At 44.9% G+C, this 26,509-nt stretch overlaps 1 protein-coding gene across 3 annotated transcripts in view; it reads right to left on the bottom strand.

The window, feature by feature from the left end:
* adgrb3 (adhesion G protein-coupled receptor B3) overlaps positions 1 to 26,509 on the bottom strand; it is a 1,304,794-nt gene that overhangs the window by 884,874 nt on the left and 393,411 nt on the right. For all 3 annotated transcript variants that reach the window (XM_085996562.1, XM_085996563.1, XM_085996564.1), the window contains 3 exons: positions 24,922 to 25,032; positions 19,791 to 19,952; positions 14,027 to 14,191 (listed from right to left, as the gene is read on the bottom strand). In XM_085996562.1, the coding sequence (XP_085852688.1) occupies positions 14,027 to 14,191; positions 19,791 to 19,952; positions 24,922 to 25,032 (438 nt within the window). The remainder of the gene's footprint in view (positions 1 to 14,026; positions 14,192 to 19,790; positions 19,953 to 24,921; positions 25,033 to 26,509) is intronic.

The following is a 26,509-nucleotide window of genomic DNA, read 5'->3' as shown; positions in this document are numbered from 1 at the left end:
ACGATCTGATACACCTGGCGATGAAACCGAAGTACCAATTGCATCTACCGCAGAATCGGTGATATTGGAAGCAGACGAACCAAACAACGACATTGATCCCGACACAACCTTGCCAGAAGAACCTGATATCCCAAAGAGGCATTATCCAGACAGAATCAGGAAGCCTCCTCAAAGACTGAACTTATAATTGCTTAACTTTAACCAATGTATCTAGCAACCGTAATTGTAATTGTAATTAGTTATTATTTAGTTGTTAAATGAATGTTATGTACTGTTTATCAAAAAGGGAGGAATTGTTGTGTATGTCCCTTTAAGGGAATAACTGGTCTCAGACTGCAGTACCGGCAGTGACCACCCCTGTATAAAAGGCCCTAGCAGGCTTCTGTAGTTTCAGTTTCCAGGTTGTCTCCATTCAGTAAAGACTTGTTACAATCAACTCCTGCAGTCCGTGTCTCAATTATACACGGACATAATACCCCACTTAAAAAGGTATATACATTACAATTCCTCCCCTTTTAGATTAACAGTACCATAACACTCATTTAACAATTAAATATCAAACTAATTACAATTAACACTTTTAACATGCAACAGTAGCTGAAAATAGTCTATTTATATATTCAGTCTTTGGGGAGGCTTCCTGATCCTTTCTGGATAGCGCCTTTCCCGAGTGTCTTGCTCTTGGTGCGGAGGCGATTCTGGCCCCCTGTCGTCGGTTGGTTCATCAGCTTCCGATGCTACTGTTTCTGGGGTAGATGCGACCTGTACGCCGGGTTCATCACCAGGTACGTATGGGCGAGGCATGGGGTTAACTTGTTCCTGTGACTCTAGGATCTGGTCAGCATGCCATCTCACGATGCTCTCCCCAAAGTCCATTGTGTACATTAGTGGGCCCTGCCGTGTGCATATCGTTCCTGGCTGCCATTTTTCTGTTCGGTAGTCGCGGGTCAAGACTGGTTGCCCTACATTGAAGCTCCTTGTTGGCTTCTCATGGATTTGCTGGAATTGCTTACTCTCAACATCTCTTCGTACGTTTGGTCTGAGCAAATCCAGGCGAGATCTTAACCTTCGGTTAAAGAACATCATGGCTGGGGCCTGGTTGGTGACTGCATGTGTCACATTCCGGTAGGCAAACAGGAAATTGTCCACCTTGTGCTGCAGCGGAATGTTGTCATTGTACATAGCCTTTATTGCCTTCTTAAAGGTTTGTACGAACCTCTCAGCCAATCCATTTGTGGCTGGATGATACGGGGCGGATGTGTAATGCCTTACCCCATTCTTTTTCAAGAACCTCCGGACCTCTTCGGACACAAACTGTGGTCCGTTGTCGGAGCAAATCTGTTCTGGCAAGCCATTCCTGGCAAAAATGGTCCGTAGGACTGCAATAGTTTTCTCCGTGGTGGTGGAGGACATTTTGATGACCTCAGGATATTTTGAGTGCGCATCCACGGCTATTAAAAACATTGAGTCCATGAATGGACCAGCAAAATCAATATGCACCCGTTGCCATGGAGATGAGGGCCACTCCCATGGGTGTAGAGGGGCCTGAAGTGGTGCATTTTGGACTTTCTGGCATCCTGAGCAGCTCTTGGTCAGGTCCTCGATTTGTTTATCGATTCCCAGCCACCACACATAAGCCCTGGCTAGGCTTTTCATTTTTACCCCTCCCAGATGACCCTCATGAAGTTCATTGAGCACTCTATCCCTTAACTTGGGAGAAATTACCACTCGGGATCCACACATCAAGGTCCCCCGGCACACTGACAGCTGTTCTCTCCTTGTCGAGAATGCTGGCAGCAGTGTGTCACCATGTGCTGGCCATCCCTTCACCATCAAATCATATACCCGAGACAGTGTCGGGTCATTTCGGGTTTCCTTTTCGATACAAGCGTTAGTTACCGGTAGGTATTCAACTATAGTCGAATGGAATATTTCGACAGGGTCCACTGCTAGTGCTTCCTCCGCAGTAGGCAGTGGCAGGCGTGATAGCCCATCAGCATTTCCATGCTGTTTCGTGCCCTTATATTCAATCTCATAGTGGTGCGCCCCTAGAAAAAGTGACCATTTTTGTAGTCGTTGCGCAGTCATCACCGGAACGCCCTTCTTCGGATTAAAAATGGAGACAAGAGGCTGGTGATCAGTCAGCAAGGTGAATTTCTGCCCGTGCAGATAGTGATTGAACTTTTTCACTCCCCACACTAGGTTGAGGGCCTCCCCGTCAATCTGGGCGTAGTTACGCTCGGCTGAGGTTAGTGATCGTGACGCAAAGGCTATTGGCCTCTCTGAGCCGTCCGAGAGTTTGTGCGACAGCACTGCTCCAATGCCGTAGGGCGACGCATCACATGCCAACCGAATTGGTAATGCTGGGTTGTAATGGGCCAATACCTCTTTCGATGTGATTAGTGTTTTGCTCTTCTGGAAAGCTCGTCTACATTCGTCACTCCACTTCCATGGCACCCCAGTTTGCAGTAGGGTGTTCAGTGGGTGTAGTATTGTAGACAAATTTGGCAAGAACTTATGGTAGTAGTTTACCAGCCTGAGGAACAACCTCAGTTGTGACACATTTTCCAGTGCTGGAGCCTTGACTACTGCCTCCATCTTCTCTGGGGACTTATGTAACCCCTCTTTATCGATAACGTGGCCACAATACGAGATCTGTTTTCTAAAAAACTCGCATTTGGAGCGGTTAGCTCGGAGCCCATATTCCTGCAATCTAATGAGCACCTGCTCCAGGTTGGCAAGGTGATAACTGTCATTTTCGCCCGTGACCAGGATGTCGTCCAAATAACACTGGGTCCCTGGGATCCCTTGCAGGACTTGTTCCATTGCCCTCTGCCAAATACCCGGAGCTGATGCTACCCCGAATACCAGCCGGTTGTATTGGTAGAGACCTTTATGGGTGTTGATTGTGAGGTATTTTTTTGATGCTTCTTCTACCTCCATTTGCAGATACGCCTGGGCCAGATCAATCTTAGTGAAACGTTTCCCTCCAGATAGCGAGGCGAAAATATCTTCAATCCGCGTAAGTGGATATTGTACGGTGTGAAGGACCGGGTTCACTGTTACCTTAAAGTCCCCACAGATGCGAACCTTCCTTGGTTCCCCAGGCGTGCTGCTCAATGACTTTTTCATCACAGGGACGACGGGCGTAGCCCACTCGCTCCAGTCTACCTTGGACAGTACACCTGAACATTCCAGACTCTCCAGCTCTGCTTCGACGGCTGGGCGGATAGCATAAGGTACCGGTCTGGCCTTAAAAAATTTGGGGCTTGCGTTTTCTTCAATTTTAATCGTTGCTGTCATGCCTTTTAGTGTTCCGAGTCCTTGCTGGAACACTTCTTTCGCGTCAGTTAGGATCTTTGACAGTCGCCCAGGTATGACGTCGTCATCCTTTTTGTCAGCCACAGTCAGTGCCTGTATGGAATGCCAATCCAGTTGTATTTTCCGGATCCATTCACATCCCAGTAATGGTGGTCCTCCATCTTGCAATACATACAGGTCTAGTTTTGGTGTTTCCTTACCGTTATCTATAACGGTCACCCTTATTTTTCCTTTGGGGTAGGCTTTTTGCCCCGTGTACGTCTTCAAAATAATTTTTGTGTCTCTCAAGGGTATGTGTGAGAATAGCCGCTTGTAGTCCCATCGGTTTATGACTGTTAGGGCTGATCCTGTGTCCAATTCTATCTTTACCTGGACTCCTGCTAGCTTGAGAGTGACCCAAATGGTTCGGTGATCCACCGTTGTGATCACATTATGTAGTTTCAGACAACTCAGTTCCCTGCTTTCGGAGTCGTTATCACTCTTTTGTTCGTCTGAGCTATTCTCCGTCATCTTATGTACCTTCTTGTACTTTTCTTTGATAGGTTTCTTATTGCTGGTTTTCTTTCCCGACCTGCAGACTCGTGCTATGTGTCCTACTTTTCCACACTGTCTGCACACTTTGTCCTTGAACCAGCAATCATTCTGGTCATGTGTTGTTCTGCCTCAGCGATAGCACTTCTCTGTTCCATATGACATTTCGTTTGTGCCATATTCTTGCGGTCTCTGTTGTATCTCTGCAGCGCCCCGTGCTGCTGCTTCATATGATACCGCAATGCTGAAAGTCTTTTCCAGCGTAAGGTCCTTTTCAGATAAAAGCCGTTTCTGGGTTCCTTCACTTTGAAGCCCACACACAAACTTGTCCCTGAAGGTATCTGCCAGTCCCGCTCCAAACTGGCAGTGTTTCGATAGTTTGCGCAGTTCTGTTAAATAATCAGCATTGCTTTCATCCTTATGCTGGTTCCGTTTGTGAAACTTGAATCTTTCTGCTATCAGCAGTGGTGTGGGGTTTAAATGTTCCTTTAGTATCGTTACTATGTCTTCAAAACTCTTTTCCATTGGCTTCGTTGGGGTTACTAGATTTCGTAATAAACCATACGTCTTTGCACCCATTAAATTTAACAATACCGACGCTTTCTTGTCATCTGACACCTCATTTGCCTTGCAGTACACCTCTATTCGTTCGACATATGTAGTCCAATCTTCGACTTCATTGTCAAATGCGGTGATACTGCCACTCTTCGGCATTTTGGGTGTGGTTTAAAATGGCGTCTCCCAATGGCTTAAAATGGCATCTCCCGCGCTTTCCTTCCTCCCCCGCTGCTGCCAACGCCGCTCCCGGTGGTTCTCGTGACAATGGCGGCGCCCTGTAGGTTTCGCGCGCTTCTCCTGCGCTGCTGCCAACGCCGCTCTCGGCGGTCCTGGTGGCAATGGCGGTGCCTCGCGGGTTTCTGCGCGTCTCTCTCTCCCTCTCTCCGACGCTGCTCGGCCCCTGAACACCGGCTGCGCCCTGTGCGCTCTGCCCTCACTCTCTCTCTCCGGTTGACGCTGCTCGGCCCTTTGCTGTGCCGCTCGGTCGGGCTCTAGCCTGCTGCTGTCTGGGAAGGGTCTGCGCACTACCTGTTGCCAGCCCATTTCGCTGGATCACCTCGACTGGAAAGCCAAGCCTGGCTCTCGACAGACTCCCCCGCAACTCTCGAATCTCTGCTGGATGACTAGGCGGTTGCCCGTGGTAGACACCCGAGTCTCTGGCCTTGACCTCCAATCCACTGATCTCCAGGAACGAATCCCCGGGAGGTGATGCAGAGTTGCAGGTAGGTTCGAACTTGCCTCGTCGTCACTGTTGTGTCCGTGTACAATAAGACACAGACTGCGGAGAATGGTACAACAGGTGTTTACTCAACGTGGCTCACAGTGGAACTGATCTGTACAGATTACTACTCAGGGCTATATACAGGTGTGGTCACTGCCGGTACTGCAGTATACATGAGCTGTAAAAGATAGTTCCCCACTTAAAGGTATATACATTACAGGTGAGCCTAGATTTTATGCTCAAGTCCAAGAGCTTGAACCCATGGCCTTCTGACTCAGAGACAAGGGTGCTACCACTGAGCCACGGCTAACACCTAGGAGTTGATTTTATCTGAGAGCGGGATTGGTGCATGGGTAGGTGAAGGCCCTCTGCAGTGTGAGACCTGGGAGATTTAGGCCTAGATATTTGGCTGCAGAGCACCCACTTTTCAGGCACTAAAAGGCCTCCTAAACCTACATTATGTTGGGCTGGAAGCCGTCGTGCATTACGAGCGAGAAATGCGCTGCCCGCCAAAAATGCAGCGCTCAGAGCCCATGCCTGAAACAGGCATTAAACGTTTGCATATGAAACAAAGGGGCCTAACACGTGTGTGAGGCCACCACTGATAGATTGGTTTGCCCTGACTGGAAAACTAGGCCGACATGTGGCCTAACCGGCGGTCCTTTAAGGGACCTTCTCCTTGGCCACAACCAACAAGATAACTTTTTAAAATATGCTTACCTGAATATGGGGTCAGGAGCAGCAGGATTCCTTTCTCACAACTCCATTTGCAAAGTACGTGGACCATGTCCAGACACAGATTCCACCCCACCCAGTTAATGTATCGACTATTCTTGCTGAATGTGAGAATCTGATAAAGCTGTTATAAAAGCATACAGGATGCTTGGCTTTATATATAGAGGCACAGAGCAGAAAAGCATGAAAGTTATGCTAAACCTCTATAAATCGCTGCTTAGGCCTGAGCTGGAGTATTGTGTCCAATTCTGGGCACCACACTTTAGGAAGAATGTCAAAGTCTTGGAGAGGGTGCAGAACATATTTACTAGAATGGTACCAGGGATGACAGACTTCAGTTACGTGGAGAGACTGGAGAAGCTGGGGTTGTTCTCCTTAGAGCAGAGAAGGGTAAGGGGAGATTTAATAGAGGTTTTCAAAATTTTGAAGTGTTTTGATAGAGGAATTAGCGAGAAACGGACTCCACTGGCAGGAGCATTGGCAAGCAAAGGATACAGATTTAAAATAATTGGCAAAAAAGCCAGGTGGGAGATGAGGAGAATTTTTTTTATTCATTCACGAGATGTGGGCATCTTTGGCAAGGCCAGCATTTATTGTCCATCCCTAATTGCCCTTGAAAAGGTGGTGGTGAGTCGCCTTCTTGAACCGCTGCAGTCCGTGCGGTGAAGGTGCTCCCACAGTGCTGTTAGGGAGGGAGTGCCAGGATTTTGATCCAGCGACGATGAAGGAATGGTGATATATTTCTAAATCAGAATGGTGTGTGACTTGAAGGGGAACTTGCAGGTGATGGTATTCCCATGCGCCTGCTGCCCTTGGTAGTAGAGGTTGCGGGTCTGAAAGGTGCTGTCGAAGAAGTCTTGGCAAGTGGAGGGAGTGAATGGTTAAGGTGGTGGATCGGGTGGCAATTTTACTCAGCGAATTGTCAGCGAGATCCGTTTCTGGAAGAACTCACATTTCTGGCGATTAACTCGAAGGCCATATTCCTTCAACCTGGTGAGCACCAGTTTCAAATTTGTGAGGTGTTCCTCCTCGTCTTCTCCCGTAATCAGGATATCGTCCAAGTAACACTGCGTGCTTGGAATACCCTGTAAGACCTGCTCCATGGCCCTCTGCCAAATTGCTGGAGCCGAAGCTACTCCAAAAACCAGTCTATTATAACGATACAAGCCTCTGTGCGTGTTGATTGTGAGATACTGGCGCGACTCTTCCTCGACTTCCATTTGTAAGTATGCTTGTGCCAGGTCTATCTTGGTGAAGTGTTTCCCGCCAGACAATGAAGCAAAGATATCCTCAATCCACGGGAGCGGGTATTGTACCGTGTGAAGCACCGGATTAACTGTGATCTTGAAGTCTCCGCAGATGCGGACCTTTCCCGGTCCCCCTGGCTTGTTACTTGATGAAGACTTCATGACGGGAACAATGGGCGTGGCCCACTCACTCCAGTCCACCTTAGACAGTACCCCTGAACGTTCAAGCTCTTCCAGTTCTGCCTCCACAGCAGGTCGTATCGCGTAAGGTACCGATCTGGCTTTGAAAAATTTTGGGCTTGCATGTTCTGCAATCTTGATTTTTGCTTTAATTCCTCTCAGTGTTCCCAGTCCTTGCTGGAATACCTCTTTAGCTTCGTCCAATATTCTGGACAACCGTTCAGGTTTGACATCTTCCTTTCCGGAATCTACCGTCATTGTGTTTAGTGAATGCCAGTCTATCTTTATTTTCCTGATCCACTCCCGTCCCAGAAGTGGTGGACCTCCCTTGGGCAGCACATACATGTCCATCCCTTGGTGATCTTTGTCCTTGTATCTCACCTTGACTTTTATCTTTCCGATGGGGTATACTTTGTGCCCCGTGTATGTCTGCAATACTATCTCCGTATCCCGTAGGGGAATATGTTTGAATAACTTTTTGTAATCTTGCTTATTCATGACCGTCAACGCCGATCCGGTGTCCACTTCCATCTTCACTTGGACTTTTGCAATCTGTAGTGTGACCCAGATAGTTTGTCGGTCAGCTTCTTTACTCACATTGTGAATCCTCAGACTACCCAGTTCCTTGCTGTTGGAGTCTGAGTCCGAATTCTGTTCATCTGGACTCTTCCCAGTCACCTTATGTACCTTTCTGTACTTCTTCTGCGGTGACTTATTATTGCTGGTCTTCTTTCCTGACCGGCATACCTTAGCTATGTGACCAAGCTTGCCACATTTTCTACATTCCTGGTTTTTAAACCAGCATTGGTTCTGGTCGTGTGTTGTCTTCCCACAATGATAACATTTCGTTGTACCCGAAGTCATTTGATCCACACTGAGTACCGCTGTCTTCCGCTGCATTTCCGCCGTGCCTCTCGCTGCGGCTTCGTGCGATGCTGCAATAAGGACTGCCTTATCAAGTGTAAGATCGTTCTCTTCGAGCAGTCGTTTTTGTGTTCCTTCCTTCGACATCCCGCACACGAACTTGTCTCTCAGTGCCTCTGTCAGATTTACCCCAAACTGACAGTATTTTGCTAGCCTACGCAGTTCAACCAGGTACTCCGCGTTGCTTTCCTCTTTTCGTTGCGTTCTCACGTAAAATTTTGATCGTTCCGCTCACATCAGCGGTGCGGGGTTAAAATGATCCTTCAGGACAGCAACAATATTAGCGAAAGACTGATCCGCCGGTTTAGCTGGTGATAGAAGATGCTTCAATAACCCGTATGTCTTCGCACCCATTGAGTTTAGTAGGGTTAGAACTTTGTCATAATTTGCTATCTTATTGACCTTACAATATATCTCGATGCGTTCTACATATGTGGCCCAATCTTCCACATCGGAATCGAAACCGTTGATGTTACTACGCTTAGGCATCTTCACACTCTTCCTGAGAAACAACAACGAAATATTTCTTTAACTTTTTTTTTTCAAAATGGCGGTTTCCCGCGCTTGTCTTCTTTCCCCGCCCACTTTCAAAATGGCGGTTTCCCGCTTCTGTCTTCTTCCCCGCCTACTGGCGGCTTCCCGCGTTTCTTCCCCTGGCGGGAGGGGTAAGCTTTTCCCTCGGGCGACGACCGCTGGCTTTCGGGGTTCGCAGCCTGCGCGTCGGCTTCAGTGCGTTCCTTGTTCCCTTTTCTCGGCAGGGCAACCGGCGCTGGGTACAACCCGTTGACGGTGAACAGTTTCAGCCGCTGGGCTGGATCTCGCTCAGTCTCCCTCGCTCGGGCTCTGTCTCTCCCTCAGCGGCTTCCAATCGCGCCTCCCAGCCCTTTCACAGTCCGGTGCTTTCCTCCCCGGCTGCGGCTGAGTTCTCAGCGATTTATTTATTTTTATATCTTCCCGCGCCTTACGATCCCGGTCGCAGCGCTTCGTGGCCTCGGTCGCTGCCCGGCCTTTTTCACTCCAATCGCGCCTCCCAGCCCTCTCGCAGTCCGGTGCTTTCCTCCCCGGCTGCGGCTGAGTTCTCAGCGATTTATTTATTTTTATATCTTCCCGCGCCTTACGATCCCGGTCGCAGCGCTTCGTGGCCTCAGTCGCTGCCCGGCCTTTTTCACTCCAATCGCGCCTCCCAGCCCTCTCGCAGTCCGGTGCTTTCCTCACCGGCTGCGGCTGAGTTCACCGCGGTTTATTAATTTTTATATCTTCCTGCGCCTTACGATCCCGGTCGCAGCGCCTCGTGGCCTCGGTAGCTGCCCGGCCTTTTTCGCCGGTCGCGGTCTAGCTGTCTCACGACGCCGTTGCGTCTCCCAGCCTGCTTGTACCGCGGCTTCCGTGCTCCACGCTGCCCCAGTCTCAGCGCCTCTGGGCCCGACTTCTGTCCGGCTCCTTTCCCCCGACCGTGGTCGAGTTCACCGCCCTTATCCTCCGTTTATTTTTTTTATTTTCCCTTTACTCACAGTCACCGTGGCCGACTTGCTTCTCGTGCTGATCGGCTCACTCACCACCGTGGCAGAAGGGACAATCAGTGCCTGTTGCTGATGGAAGGCTTCGTGTCTGAATTCTTCCTTCTTCCTTGCTCTGCAGACTCGAGTTTTCTCTCAGCAGAACGACGAGGGCGGGTGCCTCTTCTCGACGCTCGTTAACTGCTTCGGAAGTATTGTTGCCGCAGGGTAAGATCGAACTCGTCGCCACTGTAAAGTCTGTAGGTATTATGGCGAAGTAATACACAGACTACAAGAGTAACTTTAACAGGACTTTACTATTCGAAGGTCAGGGCGAATCTGCCCAATAAATCCTGACACAGCACTTATATACCGGTGTGGTCACCGTCGGTATTACAGTATACAGCAGCCAAGATAAAGTAGTGCCACACCTAAAATAGTTCTCTTAAAGGTGGACGGTTACATACAATAGTTCTCTTAAAGGTAGAACAGTTACATACACTACACCACTCTTCCCCCCCATCCTGTATGTCTGAGCAGGTTTTTGCAATCACGTTCTTTTGAGTGGCTGCCTGCATGGTTGATGAGTTAGCTATCTTCTTGGGAGCACAGGCCACTTTCCAAGCCAAATGATCTGAGTACACTGGATTGACCTAGTTGCTCAGCATAAGAAGGCCAATTTGCAATGTTCAGTCTCATGGTTGGTGTAAAAGACCAGCATTTGGAGCCAATTAGGGATTGATCTAAGACTACATGCATCAGGGGCACATCTAGAACCGGAAAGTGTTACAGGCAGAGAAAACTTAGTTGGAAACATATATAAAAAGTATTCTTTAAAAGAAGTAAAGTTTTATGAAACTATTTATATTTGCATTGCAATGTTTAAAATATCATTTTACGGTACTATTACAGATAGAAAAAATATTTTTTAGTATGTTGCATTATTACAATAAAATCAGGGTCAAGCTATGTGGACCAAGAACTTTGAAGACTGGCTGGCCCAGGGACCTTGGAATTACCCTGGTCTCCTCAGTCTAAGGGCTAAATGGAGAAATGTACAGCGATCTTCTGAATCTGGAAAAAAATTCCCTGTCCTGTTTTAGTTTTGTTCCTGGTGCTATGGCCCTGGAAGGGTTAATCTATGAATGCCAGTCTCCTAGGAGACTATCGCATGCTCTCACCAATTATCTGGTGTTATCTCACATCAAAGAATGATTAACTTTAACGATCGGGAATTTGGGAGCATCACAAATTGGGAGCGTTGACCTCCAATCCCGATTCTCCCATGCTGTGTATTCCTATGTTTTGATATTTTCAGAGGTGTAAAATACTGAGCACTCAGATGAAAGTACCACTTGCATCAAGGAAATGGAAGAAGGTTTTCAGTTTAATCGGTCTATTTTTAGAAGAACTGGCAAATAAGCGATCTTCTTAAAATCTTATTTCCTTTTCCATCATCAGGCTACAAAGTGCTACGATTGATTTCCTTTTGTTGTTTCCTACAACCCTCCGAGATCTCTGCGCTCCTTCAATTATGGCCTCTTGCGCATCCTCGATTTCCTTCGCTCCACCATTTGCGGCCGTGCCGTCAGCTGCCGAGGCCCTAAGCTCTGAAATTCCCTTCCTAAACCTCTCTGCCTCTCTACCTCTCTCTCCTCCTTTAAGATCCTACTTAAAACCTACCTCTTTGACCAAGCCTTTGGACACCTATCCTAATATCGCCTTATGAGCCTTGGTGTTACAGGTGTGAAGCATCTTTGGATGTTTTACTGTATTAAAGGTGTTATATAAATGCAAGTTTTTGTTGTTCTTTGCTCAGCTCCACTGATTTTTTATGTCAATTTGTTTTAAGTATTGGGCTCTGAATTGATGACCCTGACAGTGTGATGGAGCTGGATTAACACACACAGCTCAAATGATTCAATAGCTGAAGCTTCCTGGCTTAATAATCATCCTTGCTGATGCTAAATCTGCTCCTTTGCAAATAAGGCTCATTAAAATCTGTCAGCAAGTTTACTCATCCTGTCATCGGTACTCACTGTTTATACAACATTTTTTTAATCTCTCGTATTTACATAAATACATAAAAAGGAAAGTTAATTCTTCATTTTAAACGAGATGCTGTTGCTAAGATCATCGAGCCAGATTTGATTTCTTTATTTCTATTGGAAATATCTGGTTCTATCTAGAATGGTACCAGGGATGCGGGACTTCAGTTATGTGGAGAGACTGGAGAAGCTGGGATTATTCTCCTTCGAGCCGAGAAGGCAAAGGGGAGATTTAATAGAGGTGTTCAAAATTATGTGGGGTTTTGATAAAGTAGATAGGGAGAAATTGTTTCCACTGGCAGGAGGGTCAGTAACTAGAGGACACAGATTTTAAATAATTTGCAAAAAAATCCAGGGGACTATGAGGAAAATCTTTTTATGCAATGAGTTGTGGTGATTTGGAATACACTGCCTGAAAGGGTGGTGGAAGCAGATTCAATAATAATTTTCAAAAGGGATTTGGATATATACTAGAAAAGGAAATATTTGCAGCGCTATGGGGAAAGAGCAGGGGAGTGGGACTAATTGGAGAGCTCTTTCAACGAGCTAGCACAGGCACGATGGGCCGAATGGCCTCCTTCTGTGCTGTAAGATTCTATGATTCTTTTGTACTGATAGCAATAAAGTTGGTGCAGAATCCACTTCTGCCACTTGATGCTGCCAGTTCACTTCGTAAATAGCAGAATGACAATCATTTTCAAAGTGTGCTAAATGCACTTTGAGCTAGTTATTGTGCACTGACTTAAAAAGAAATCATCGCAAACAAAATATTGGAGGCATTTAAGACTTGGTCCTTGAAAGCGTTGTGAAAGTGCAAAATCAATTGGAAGGATGCCATTTTGCACCATTTGCACAGGAGCTTGCAATGTATGATTTGTCCCTCCGTAAACTTGAGCTCATCCAAAACTCTGCTGCCCATGTTCTAACTCGCACCAAGTCCCGTTCACCTGTCACCCCTGTGCTCGCTGACCTACAGTGGCTCCCAGCCCTCGATTTTAAAATTCACTTCCTTGTGTTCAAATCCCTCCACGGCCTCGCCCCTCCCTATCTCTGTAGCCTCTTCCAGTCCAGAACCTTCCGAGATCTCTGCGCTCCTCCAATTCTGGCATCTTGCGCATCCACTCCACCATTGGCAGCCGTGCCTTCAGCTGCCTAGGCCCGAAGCTCCGGAAGTCCCTCTAAACCTCTCCACTTTTCTATCTCTCTTTCCTCCTTTAAGTCGCTCCTTAAAACCTACTTCTTTGACCAAGCTTTTGGTCACCTGTCCTAATATCTCCTTGCGTGGCTCGGTGTCAAACTTTTTCTGATTATGCTCCTGTGAAGCATCTTGGGACGTTTTACTACATTAAAGGTGCTATATAAATGCAAATTGCCATTATTGTACTGTGTAGATCAGCTTGATTAATTAGTGCCAGTCTTAGACAAAAAGAGAAACTGGGAATGTTGGAAAAACAGCAGGAGATAGACAGCAGGCCAGTCGGCATCTGTCAGGGAAATTAAATATGGGACGCTCCAGCAGAAGTCTGACTTGAGGTTCAAGAAGAAGGCCTACCAGCACCTTCTCAGGGCAACTAAGGAATGGCAATAAACCTTATCAGTGACGTCCATATACCGAGGATGAATTTTTTTTTAAATGGCCAAGGATTAAATGCAATGGGGCAAGTTGCACTATTCTGTGCAGGTGACCTTCAGTACAAGCTTGTTCGGCATCTTAATACCACCTTATTCCATAGCAGCTTAATTTAATGGTGGCTCTCAATCAAGCACCAGTTTCCATTATTTGCCACTAGCTTCCACTCTCGTCCAGAGGATTGAGACAAAAGCTTTTCTCTACTAGCTTTACAAGGCAATGATTTATGGTTCTTTAACTGTGACTTTATTAAGCAGTGTCCTTCAATTCTTTACGTTGCCACAAGAACCTTAGGCAAATCATTGTTACAACAGGCATAACCTTAAAATTAGAGCTAGTCCATTCAGGGGTGATGTCAGGAAGCACTTCTTTACACAAAGGGGAGTGGGAATCTGGAGCTCTCTCCCAAAAAGCTGTTGAGGCTGGGGGTCAATTGAAATTTCTAAACTGAGATTGATAGTTTTAGTTAGGCAAGGGTATTAAGGGTCACGGAACCAAAGTGGGTAGATGGAGTTATGATACAGATCAGCCATGATCTAATTGAATGGCGGATCAGGCTCGAGGGGCTGAATGACCTGTTCCTATGACATGATAGCACACTGACAAGTCATTTTATAACTGAGTGTTGCACTAACCTGGGCACAAGGCAATGTTGCAGATTTTTGTTTGTGACTCTGGTCCATCGCATGACCGGCCGCCATACTGAGGAGAAACGCACGACCTAGACCTTGTTCTTTGGCCTCTACCACAAGTAAATGAACATAAGCTCCAGGGTGACCAGTCTTCCCAGACGCCATGCACTACAACAGAATAAAAGCAGTTTGTAAAAGCAGAGGTTAGACATAACAATAATAATAATAATAAAAAGGTGAGCTGAGCTTCTAAGATTGCTCAGATGTGGTGGTGGTGTGGGGCGGGGGGGTGGGGGGGAAGTGGGGAGTAGAGGGGGGCGATGGGGAGGTGCATAGCGTACTGGAGGTGCTGTTGCCCTATGGCGCCCAATGCTGGGTACAGCTCCGAGCCTGCCATTTCCCACTTGGCACACTCCCAGCAGATGCATCAAGTGGGGGAGGTTGGGCAGTCGCACCCATAAGGATGGGGAAGAAAATCAGGTGTGCACTCACTGCAGGCCTCTCTCACACACACCTGGGTGTGCCCAGTTCCTGAGTGGGATTCCCAGAGATCTGGGAACAGGCCTCCTACCTGCTCCCAGTCAGGGAATAGAAAAAATCCCACACACAGAATGAACAATTTTTTTTTAATGTTGCCTGAGGTTCTTAGCAATGATAGTTTTATTACAAAGGTGTTTGATTTTTACGGTCAATATGAAAAACACCAAAGAAAGATAAATATAAAGTAACATACAGTCATTTATTAACAAAATGGTAAACATTTTACAGAATTTTAGTAAATGATTATATCGTATATGGGGCAAAAATGTTCAGTTTTCTTTGAAAAGATGCCATAAGTGGTGATATAAGCAACAAGCATCTTTCGTGGTAACACTCACGGTGCTCACATATTAACATCATTCAGAGGTTAATAATACTGAGTCCCACAGTCCCAGCCCATGGGCTTTAGCAATGATTTCCCCTGTAGGGGAGCTTTTCAATCTTACTGTGCAGCCACAAAGAGGCCAAGCAATTCCCCACAAGGGAAAGGAGGAAGATCAGATGGAGAGCCACGGAGGTAGCCCCTCATCCAGCACCCAGTTCCTGGTTGGAGAGCAGTGTTGGTAGAGGCCTAGGAGTAAGGCTTCACGCTGCTCTTCCATGGGCTGGGGAGACGTAGAAGGGGGGTAAAAAATGGAGTTAAACGAATTACAATAAAAAAACTCCTGAACCTAGTAATGAATGTTTGTGATACATTCCTCTGCCATTTTATGGGAATTAACACTGCAGATGTGTAGTGTCCGTAATCTGAAAAATGTCCCAAGTGGTTTCACAAATAGGGGTAAGGTAATTAGACACTGTAGATAAGGAGAGGTGGCTGAAAGCTTGGTCAAAGAGATTGGTTTTGAGGAGGTTTTCAAAGAAGAGAGAGGTGGAGAAAGGAGGGGGTTTATGGAGGGAATTCCAACAAGCAGGTGCAAGAGCTGAAAGCTCTGGTAGGGCAAAGTGGGGGCAATGCCTTGAATTAGAGGAATGCAAAGTTCAGGACGGGTTTGGGGTTGGAGGTCACTAGGCTTGGGTCAGGGCATGGCCATGGAGGGATTATATATAGATAAGCACAAGGATTTTGATTGAATGCCTTCAAGGACAGGGAGCCATTGTAGCTCAGCAAGGAAGGAGAGGGGAGTGGGGAGTGGGGGGATGGGTGAGTGGGTCTTAATGTGGGACAAAATACATGTGTCAGAGTTTGAAAAACATGCAGTTTTTAGAGGGGGTGGAATATGGGAGGCCAGCAAGAAGACTGGAGATGATAAAAGCATGTTTAATAATCATAATGGCAAGAGGCTGGGGTAGGGACAGAGGTAGGCAGTGTAGGTGGAGGCAAGCGATCTTTGTGATGGATGGGATGTGAGGTTCATAGGTCAGATCCTTGTCAAACATGACACCAATATTACAGATGGGGAGGGGTTTAGAAGCAGTGACAAGGGAGTGGAGATTCCTGGCAGGGCTGATGACAATGGCTTCAGTCATCCCAGTGTTTTGCTGGGCGGGAAGTCGGGTTTCATCTAAGACTTGATTTCGGACAGGCAGTCTCACAAAATGGAGGCTGAGAGGTGGTGGAGAGGTTCAGCTGGTCTCATATGAAAGCAGACACCCGAGGCTACAGATGATGTCGCCAAGAGGCACAGCATGTAGATAAGGAAGAGGATGGCAGATCCTTGTGGGATCCTGGATGTTACTGTGCAGGGAAGAGAAGCCATTTTAACCTACTTAAAATAAATTGGTAAATAGCTCAATTAAAATTCTGGACCGAGGAATGTTATATATACCCTTATTAAGTGTTCATATGCTGATACCGCAGACAGTAATATCTGGGCTATTAGGGTAGAAGTTACAGGCTCCTCATCCCAGCACAGAGCTTTGGACACTGTGCGAGTGTTTGGAGAATCTGGCAGAGGGCAGCGAGTGCTGGGAGACCTTCAATCCATTAAAATTGAATTAAAATTAACCTTACTTCATTTATTTCAACTTACTGTGCAGGACAGCAACTCCACTCACACAGTTATTAAAATAAGGATTTTACCCTGATATAAAACAGTTAAAATATTAGAAATGCAGATGGATTTTTGCATATTCCACTGCTCCCTGGCGAATATTAATAAAAATATTAAAATGTTATTCCTGTTCTGGGTGTGCGTTTGCATAAAATGGGAGGAGTGGCAATGCCATAGTGTACCAGTAACAGCATCAAGCATTGCCAGCAGGGACCAATCAGGACAGCGATGTTACTGAAAATCCCATACACCTCTCTATACCATCAGGGAATAAAAATTCTCTGAGCGGGATTCCAAATTAGTGATGTATTCCCAGAGACCTCATGAGAAAGGGACTGACGTAATTCATGTGTTAAGTCAGCTCAATAACTTCCCGGCCTGAAGAGAACTGACTCCATCTTATCTCTCTGTGCCTCCATCAGAATGACATGCCAGAGGTGAAAGGTAAAAGTCTTGCACAGCACTGAACTTCTCCACCCGCTGTTAGCACAGATCCACCAAAATTGTATTAAGTGCTTAATACGTGACAGGTGACTGGCATAATCGTAAGAGCATTAATATCGCTCCCGAATGAAAAGAATTTGATCATGTTTGTTGGCAGGTGCAGCGTGCAAACTGGCTAAAATGGCTCTGTCAATAAAGGAGATCCTCAGGTGTCTAATATGTGACTTGCTGTTAACCAATCACGACTCTCAGCAAGCCGTAAATGAACAGCTGTCATTATTGCCTAAGGGTAACAATATGGTACAGTAAAATCACTGGGGAATTCAGGGCAAAATTGTATTTAACCAGCAAGTAGCAAAAATAACAAAACATAAGGGCGTCTATATAAGGGTTCCAATTTCACTGTACAGCCCTATTGCTATTGGCTTGTCTCTCCATCTCTCTTGAAGGCTTTGACTCTTATTAGAATGCAAGTCCACAGCTGTACCTCACTCAAGTGGGTGGTAATCATGTGTGAGCCTGGACAGTGAGTGTTGGTTATTCAACAATGAGAGCATCACACCTGAGCCTGACCATGCTCTCCACAAATATACATGGTGTATCTTCCAGCAGGGATCAGTAGAGAGCAATTATGAGCTCGAACCCTGGCCACTTTCCCCTCCCATTATCCTCCCAGCACAGAGAGTTGTAGTGTCCCTATTGTCATCCTAGCTACTTTGGTACAGGCCAAGAATCAAGCCTGGATCTTTCTTGTCGCTATGGCCCAGCTGAGCACTGCCTTCACCAGAAGAGCCACTGGGTAAGCTTACTGTTGGTGTTACACTTTACTACTGCTGGGTGACTCTTGGCCAAAATAATAAAACCCAACCGCAGTAAGCAGCACTGTACACCTTGCACGGGGACTTTGATTAGGTTATTCTTTGTCTTAGCGTCAATTTTCAACTTTATTTATCAAGTAGGAGTGGCTAAAACAGTAACTGAACAGTGATAAAGAACTTCCCTGTGTCTTGTAGCAGGGAACTGAGTCGAGACAGTTCAATTTGAACCTGACAGACATATCTTTCAATCCAACTCACCATGCTCGATTCCCTGGAACCGTGCATAGGCCCCTTTTTTGCTTAAATAAACAGTGATCTAAAGCTAGAACAGTCGTAAAGGCCAGCGAATTAATCTTTAGCAGTGGCCAGAGAACCTCGGAAAAGCTACTGCCAATTGGCAAATCCATTCATCCCACGGGATTGTACACATTGGAAGCAGCGGGATTCTCGACGTGGTCGACTCTTAGCTGTCCTCCGAAGGGGGCCTAGCGATCCACTTGGTTGCCTCAAACCGCTACGAAGAATACCACATGGACTGTGGTGGTTCGAGAAGGCAAGGGGGGATGGGCAATATGAATGGCGATCTCGCCAGCAACGCCCGCATCCCGAGAATGAATTCAAAGCAAACGCACACTCGTTCGGGCAAGATTTCCACAGTGCCAGCGTGCACGTGAGGACGTCAGAATGGAATTTGTTATCCTGTGCTGTTGCACCTGCCTAAATCCCACCAAGAACAGCAGGAACCCACTTCATGTGGCTGTGCAAGCCCTTGGCCCTCATTTGTCCAGTATTGGATCTGTTACAACCCAACCCTGAAGTGAACACAGGCTTGTCAGCTTATAGCACTAGTAAATTACAGTGTGAGGCAAAAAAAAAAGGTTTGGAACTAAATTTATCTGCAGTTATATAACAGACCTTTTCTGCATTTGGAAAGAATGCAAATTAGGTTTGATTGCATCACTGCTCTGTTCTATTCTAGTGCTAAGAATCCTAATCGAATGCTAACACGCTCTGACAGTTCACTGGGTCCATTATTGCCATTAGATATATATTTTACTTTCGTTGCTTTATTTTTGTTTCTTCCCCCCGACACTGATCAGGATAAGGGGTTGGCCATTTAAGACCGAGATGAGGAGGAATTTCTTCACTCAGAGGGTTGTGAATCTTTGGAATTCTCTGCCCCAGAGGACTGTGAATGCTGAGTCTTTGAGTATATTCATGGCTGAAATAGATAGATTTTTGGACTCTAGGGGAATCAAGGGATATGGAGATTGGGCGGGAAAGTGGAGTTGAGGTCGATGATCAGCCATGATCTTATTGAATGGCAGAGCAGGCTCGAGGGGCCGCATGGCCTACTCCTGCTCCTATTTCTTATGTTCTTATGTTCTTAGTTCCGCTGTGATGAAGTTGGCTCGAGTAATTATGGTCTCGATCTTGAACAAAACAACAAGTCATTTTAAAATATTCAAGCAATCACCATCGAACAACATTGCACCAGCCGTACGCCAGCCAGTTAACAGAGAAATCAGAATGTAAGCAGTACAGATTCTACAGAAAGGTGCCGAAATAAATAAATAAATAAAAGCTGAACAGGCTTCCATACAACTGATGGTGGCATAATGACAAGAAATATTCCAATTTACCTTATGTTTTAGCTTAAACAGTGCGATTTGTTGACAGGTCTAATTGAAAGCATTGAGATTATGTGGCCACACACTGTGTGGGTTGTGCAGTATCTTGTCAGTCACAAACATATCATTGAGATACCAATTTAAAAGATTTTTGACTTTCACACTGCTTTAAGCTTAGAACAGGTAAAATGCCTAAACATTCAATCACACGGAAAACAAAAACCAAACGGCAACAGGAGCAAAATGCAAGAATTTCAGAATGATTTTTTGGTCTTCTTGTCTATATATCGAGTCATATAATTAAACATCCATACTTTTACTCATCCATTGCTAACACTACCTGGACAGAGGACAGTGTTATTGCAAACCCTTGATTCTCTTAAAGGCACGCTGCACAGTATCCCGTAAGATGATACACAAGCTCTGGTTCGCACCTGCGACCCTTGACCACATGTTACTGAACACATACTCCACTGGGTCCATTCTTCTGTAACAGGGTCTCCTGTATATAAAGAGTGACACAACAATTATTAAACAGCATCAGCCCCATTACAATAATACAATAGCACCAAGAATAAACAGGACAGACTCTGTATGCAATCTTGTGTCTCAAATAGAAACTATAACCATGAGGAAATTGGAAGGAGCAGCTGTTAAGATTTCCGGATCGATCTTGGAAACCGGTTTGGAATGATAATTGAATGGAAGGTTCTGGCTATCCTGTGCTGCAGGTCTGAATCTTGCAACCAGCAACTCCTGATTGATGGTGTCTGGCTGGAACCACATTTTCTTGGCTTCTGCGGGTACTTTTGAAACGTCGAGACCACTGGTGGGAACCGTCCAGCTTTTCAAAATGAAAAACACCTTCTCTAGTCATCTTCTAAAGTGCCCCTGGAGCTTCACTGGACTGTCCAATCACTTTATTAAACCCAGCTTCCCAGTGCGCTGACGTTATACTGCATAGATGTGCGGGTTAGGTTGATTGGCCATGATAAAAAATTGGCCCTTAGTGTTAGGGGGGATTAAATATGTGGGGTTATGGGGTTACGGCTTGGGTGGGATGGCTGTCGGTGTAGGGACCGGGTGCTAGGGTTTGGATGATCAGCCATGATCTCGTTGAATGGCGGAGCAGGCTCGAAGGGCCGAATGGCCTACTCCTGCTCCTAGTTTCTATGTTTCTATGCTGTGTCAAGCCCAAATGGTGGGAGCTGGCCTCCCTGACAGGGAGGGGGGGGGGAGAGAAGAGGTGATGGGGAGAGAGGGGTTGAGGGGGTCTTCCATTGCTGCGTTTCAGAGTCAGACAGGGACCGGACTCCAGAATTACACTTTCATTTTTGCTTGACCCCAGTATCAAAGTATAATTGCAGGCTAAAAGCCACTGTGTAGATCATCTCAGGAATCCCTTGTCATTTTGAATGGAAACCCATTTACATTTGAGAAGTAATCTCATAACAAAATTAATAGAAGTCAGAAAACAAGCGTTAACGGCAGATAATGACATCTCCTAGGGGCTATTGGTGGCAATGGCTGGGTCCCACTAACACTTTAATGTAAGATGTTCCTGTGTTGTTAGATTAGTCATTCTGCATCTTCGAAGTATGGCATTATGAATCATAAAAATCTAAATTGTTTTCAAGTGTACTGACACATTAATTACAAGGTTATCAACTGTCCTATGTATTGCTGTATGGTTATCTTTGAAAGTCCTGAAGCAAATTCCCAAAGACACAATAATTAGTAAAGATTGTCTCCCCGCCCCCCCCCCTTTGGTAATCAAATATAATTTTATGTCTAGAATCTCTATATAAAGGAACTAAGGGGTTTTAGAGAAGATAACAGCATTTATTTCAATGATTATGCTTTTTATTTCAGATTCCTTCCACCCTCCATGCTGCTATTCAAGTGGGGAAGTGCAATGTTTGCATCAGTGGGCAGTGTAGCACAGATCACTGCCAGTCACCAGTAAGCAAGGGGCTCCATAGGGTGCCCCAGCCCAATCTCCAAATATTGGAAATGGCTAGGGCTTGACCTTAGATGCTTCATGTGAGTGGCAGCTGGAAAGGAGAACCAAAAATGCTGGCACTACACAGCAGGTCAGTCAGGACCTTTAAAGAGAGAAGACAGGTTATTACATTTCGGATGTGGACTTTTCAGCAAAACTGAAAACCCGTCGTTGGTACTGAACTTTCAGTTCTGGTAACAGGTCTGTGGCCAAAACATTAACCTGTCTTTCCTCTTTCCAGATGCAGATTGACCTTCTGTGGGTATCCAGCATTGTGTATTTTTATTCCAGATTTGTAGTTTTATCCAATTATTAGGAAACTCCTAGTTAATGATATTTAATAAGCAGAACAGAAAAGGATTTTAAAAAACAGCAAGTAACCAAAGACAGCAAATGTATCTTTACAAAATGTTTCCATTGAAAAATTAAACAAAGCTATTCCTTTCTTTATTAAAGCCTTTATGAAAAGCTGAAGCAAACTAAAAACATTGTTTCTGCTACATATTTCTGTAGCTCTTAATGTGGTGGGTGGGGGATGGGGGAGGGGAACAGCCTGGCCTCAAAATTCTGCTGTGGTGCTACCGTATCGCCATAACAGTGAACAAATTGGAGTTGTCTTTTTTTATAAAACAAAGTCTAATAGCTAGGAAGTACTGTTGGCGATATTAATGTGTTTGCGTGACATCTCTTTGGTTTAACGGAGACGTTAGCCCATGTAAGTGTTCATCCCCTAATATCATCAACAGTCATTTCCAGGCTCGAAACCATAAGAGTAGCCAAAGCATCATTGTCACCACTGTGCTTTCTTTCTGTTTCTAAGTAACTGTCTCGAACGGCTCTTGGCTCTTTCATTGTGCCTCATAAAACCCTTGGACTGTTATTGCATTAACCCAGCTAGGTTAAAGCCCCTTGCTCCCACGTATACCTGAGCTCGCAGAGATTTAATCAAAATGACAAACATGCCCTGAAATAGTCGGGGCAATAATCAGGAAAGAGAGAATGAAGCTCCTAATATTTCCAAAGTACGTGTGGTATTTAAGACACCAAAGTCCATTAACTTGGTGCTTGTGCTTAAGTTAGTTAGGGAAGGCAACACAGTGAAGCAATGATGTCACCAGAAGTAATGATGCAGTCCCTGCTCTTGTTATACAGTCTACTCAGGATTGGAAATTCCAAAAGCTACAGCTCTGTCATTGGTTTGGTTGAGGGCTTGAATTTTATTAAAATATCAATACTTCCAAAGAATTTTTTTAATGTGAATTGCAGTCTGAGTTTCTCCTCAATACAGTCGTTTTTTATACCTAAGTCTTCAATAACTTTCTAAACGAGTTCAACTTCTATTATATGATAATAAGCAGAACAAAAAGATAACACATATCTTAATACAGATAAAAATGACACCGTATAACTTCCCATTCGATGTAACACATTTCCTCATGTCACAACTGCTCCTCTGAAGACTTTGCGAGTCACTTATTTTTGTAATAAGTCTGCAAAAATTACTTTGCATCATTTTAGTCAAAGTCAACAAGGAGGCAACTGGTTATTTAATTGGGGTCCAATGCTGAGGCAGGTTAGAGAGAGTGCAGCAAAGTGTTTATTTTTAATATATATATATATTTACACATCTATGTATTATAGATCTCGAGTGTTATCTAATTCAGTGGACAAAAAGGTACAATGAGCACCAACTGCGTTATACACCAATACTGAACCAATGCAACGGCACCTTGCAGTGAATTAGAAACAGTCCACTGGTCCTGGACCTACTTGTCAACAAATATAGAAGCACAGGCGTGATGAAATGAAACATTAAATGCAGAAAGCATGCAAAATTAAAGATAAATAAAACTACGCAGTTACATTTGAAAATCCTGGTATTTCCCCCATTACCACCTCAAATAAGTTACTTACCGCACTCCAACCTCTTTCAGTTAGGGTGACGAGGCATTCTGAACTGAAGGCTTCTTCAGCACAGCTGTGTGTGTCACTCCTTGACTGATTGGCAGGAAGGGTGCTCCCATTGAGGTCAGCTGACTTTATCAGTCCCCTCATCTCCCCTTGCTCTTCCAGCCCCCTTCTTCCTCTTAGCTCTGAGCTCCAGCAGCCCATCTACTTCATTAGAAGCACTCCCTTTGAACTATAAAGGGAACTTGAGCACCAGGCTGCCCTGGAGCCTGAACGCAAAGCAAAGAGACAGGGATGTAGATGGCCTACCATTAAGACTATTAAATATTAATCTTGGAAACACTTAACATCTCAATGATTTGGACTTGATCATTTCAATGCACATGAGCTCATGACATTTTGAATATTCTTTTCTAAAAATAATAATGAAAATATAATTCTGTATTAATAAACTATGAGGAAATAAGTTGAAGAAAGTCTTTCATGCGGTCTAAGATTATCAAAATTAAAAGTCTTTCTTTTCCCCACCGCACGTGTGAGTTTGGGAAACTGCTCATCTCCATCAGCTAAGGAACGATGGCAGGTTCACCCTCAAACCACACTTGATGCAAGCAGGCAAAGAAAGCATGAGCACTTTGAACAAACAGTCAGCTTCTGAATGGTTAGACAGACTTAAGTATTCATCGGAGGCAGAAAATATGACAACTTGTAAAGGTTTTTAATTGATGAACAATATCTATGTTAATCACAATCGCCTGAATTGAAACAGACCATAATCTTGTCTTGAAATCTTAACACGGATGTTCTCCTACATCACGAGTCCTATGGAAGCCCTGAGAGCATGCACTTCTTAGCACTCTAACAGTGAACACAGAGTGACGACATGAATGGCCGTAGAGATCCTGGGAGTAATTTTAACCTAACTATCCGGGCAGGAAACCCACGGGATCGTGTGGCACGCCGGTTTGACACCCCGCCCAATATTGATTTCAACGGGGAATAAAATCAGGCGAAGGGTCAAACCAGTGTTGCACCACACCCGATCCCATCAATTTCCCGACGGGCGGGTCAGGTTACAATTGCACCCAATGTGAATCCTTTTGAGGATCTATGGCATGTGTTAAAGACAAGGGTTTCCCTAGATGTCTAGGGCCAAGAAGAAGCTCGAATAACAAGGGCCCCAAATCTTGGTAATCTCCCACATAAACATTAATATCTAATCTCGGCAAACCCTTTCCAAGTATTGCTTTGGTTTACTGTTTTCGCAAAACTAGTGGAAACCCCTGTAAATAAGTGATAATTTAATGCTTACATGCAATGGTGTGTTTTTAAAAAAAATACTAATATTGTGCTTCCAAAATACAGTTGCCAATCATTGTACAGCTACTGATTTGAAGGTATTTCCGGACACATTGGGGTGACTGATCTTAAAGAAAACGGTTAACGTACAAGAAACGTCAGCTGCGCGATTAAAAGAAAAAAAATAAAGATTTATGAAAACATGCAGTGGGTTTGTTAAATTGATAAAATGAAGACAGGAAAGAACTATTGAATTAATTACCAGTATGTGGCATAATTTTACCAGCATCAGCTTGTTCCTGAGGGGCCTTTCTCTCATGAACTGATCGAGGCCGCTGACTTTTTACTGTATGCTCTCCCATCAATCCAAATTCTAAGGACAGAATAGAGGTTTATGAAAGCTCTGCCATGGCACAATTCACACAGTTACATTTGTATCTTATGCATTCTTACTGATCTTAATGACAAAGTATGAACAAAACAAGTACAGAATTTTTAAATTCCTTTTCAATCAGTGTATTGAACTAAATTACAAATGTACGTTCTGTTTTTATCGCTGGTTTGGGCGGGGGTTTCCTTTGTGCTTTGTGCGGAACGAGATCGTAAGCCACTCCTTTGTGAAGGGGTTTGCAAATTTCTCTACATATAGCCCGCATGAGGAACATAAGGACAGGAGCGGGCCATTCATCCCCTTTGAGCCTCGTCCCTTGTCGAATCAAAACAGTAAAAACAAACTGAGAACGTCATTCAAACACCTCTGGGGGGGGGGGGGGGTTGTTTCGGTAGAATGTAAAGCTGTAAAATTTGGCGCTGTGATTTGTTTAAAAGATGCAAATTCAACAGTGCATAACAAGGATACACACAAAAATTTGTGCTTACATAGAATTTGGAGGGACTTTTACATATAATTTACAGCACAGAATCAGGCCATTCGGCCCAACAGGTATATGCCGGTGTTAATGTGCCACACGAGCCTCCTCCCACCCTACTTCATCTAACACTAACAACATAACCTTCTATTCCTTTCTCCCTCATGTACTTGTCTAGCTTCCCCTTAGGAGCATCTATACTATTCACCTCCATCGCTCCCTGTGGTAGCGAGTTCCACATTCTCACCGCTCTCTGGGTAAAGACGTTTCTCCTGAATTCCCTATTGAATTTATTAGTGATTATTCCTTCCTCCCTCATGTGTTTATCTAGCTTCCCCTTAAATGCATCAATTAAAAGCAGTTAATTTAAAATTAATATTAGTTCACAACTGTGTTGATTTATTGTGCACTGTCTTAAAGATGCAGCTCGAATTGGGTCTAATTCTGTCCAGATAGTGTAGGCACATGTTAGTTGTACAATGGCATAAAAGCAGTAAGCCCATCAGTAGGATTCTTCCCATGCAAACATACAGTTTGAAAGATAATTAAATTATTTGGGGGGAATAGCATTTGTTACCAGAAACTAAGCTAAGGAAAGATAACATTCCCTATCTTTTCTTGTTGAGTACAGGAAAGGATTTCGCACAGTTAAATATGTCCTGGGAATTCTATCGAAAGCAGGAGATTGTGGAACAGACAAAAAAATCTCCTCTCAGCTTGGCCTCGAGCATTAGGAGATAACAAGAAAATACTGACAAAATCTGAAATAATGGAAAGGGAAAATGTTGAAGACAAACAGCAGATTGTCAGCATGTGAAGAGAGAGAGAAGACAGCTAAACATTTCAGGTACAGACTCCCTGTCAGAACCATTCTGACAAAGGGGCTTGACCTAAATAACCTCCTGTCTTTTCTCCTTTCAGCCCTGCTCTTCATCTCCAGCAACTTCTGTTTATACTGCTGAGCATTAGGAACGGTGTCGT

Source organism: Somniosus microcephalus, chromosome 9 (genome assembly GCF_052327205.1).
Source record: "Somniosus microcephalus isolate GS21.2 chromosome 9, FLI_Smic_1.0, whole genome shotgun sequence".
Lineage (NCBI taxonomy): Eukaryota > Metazoa > Chordata > Chondrichthyes > Squaliformes > Somniosidae > Somniosus > Somniosus microcephalus.
Note: the sequence above shows the minus strand (reverse complement) of the source record. Positions and strands in the feature narration are given on the sequence as shown.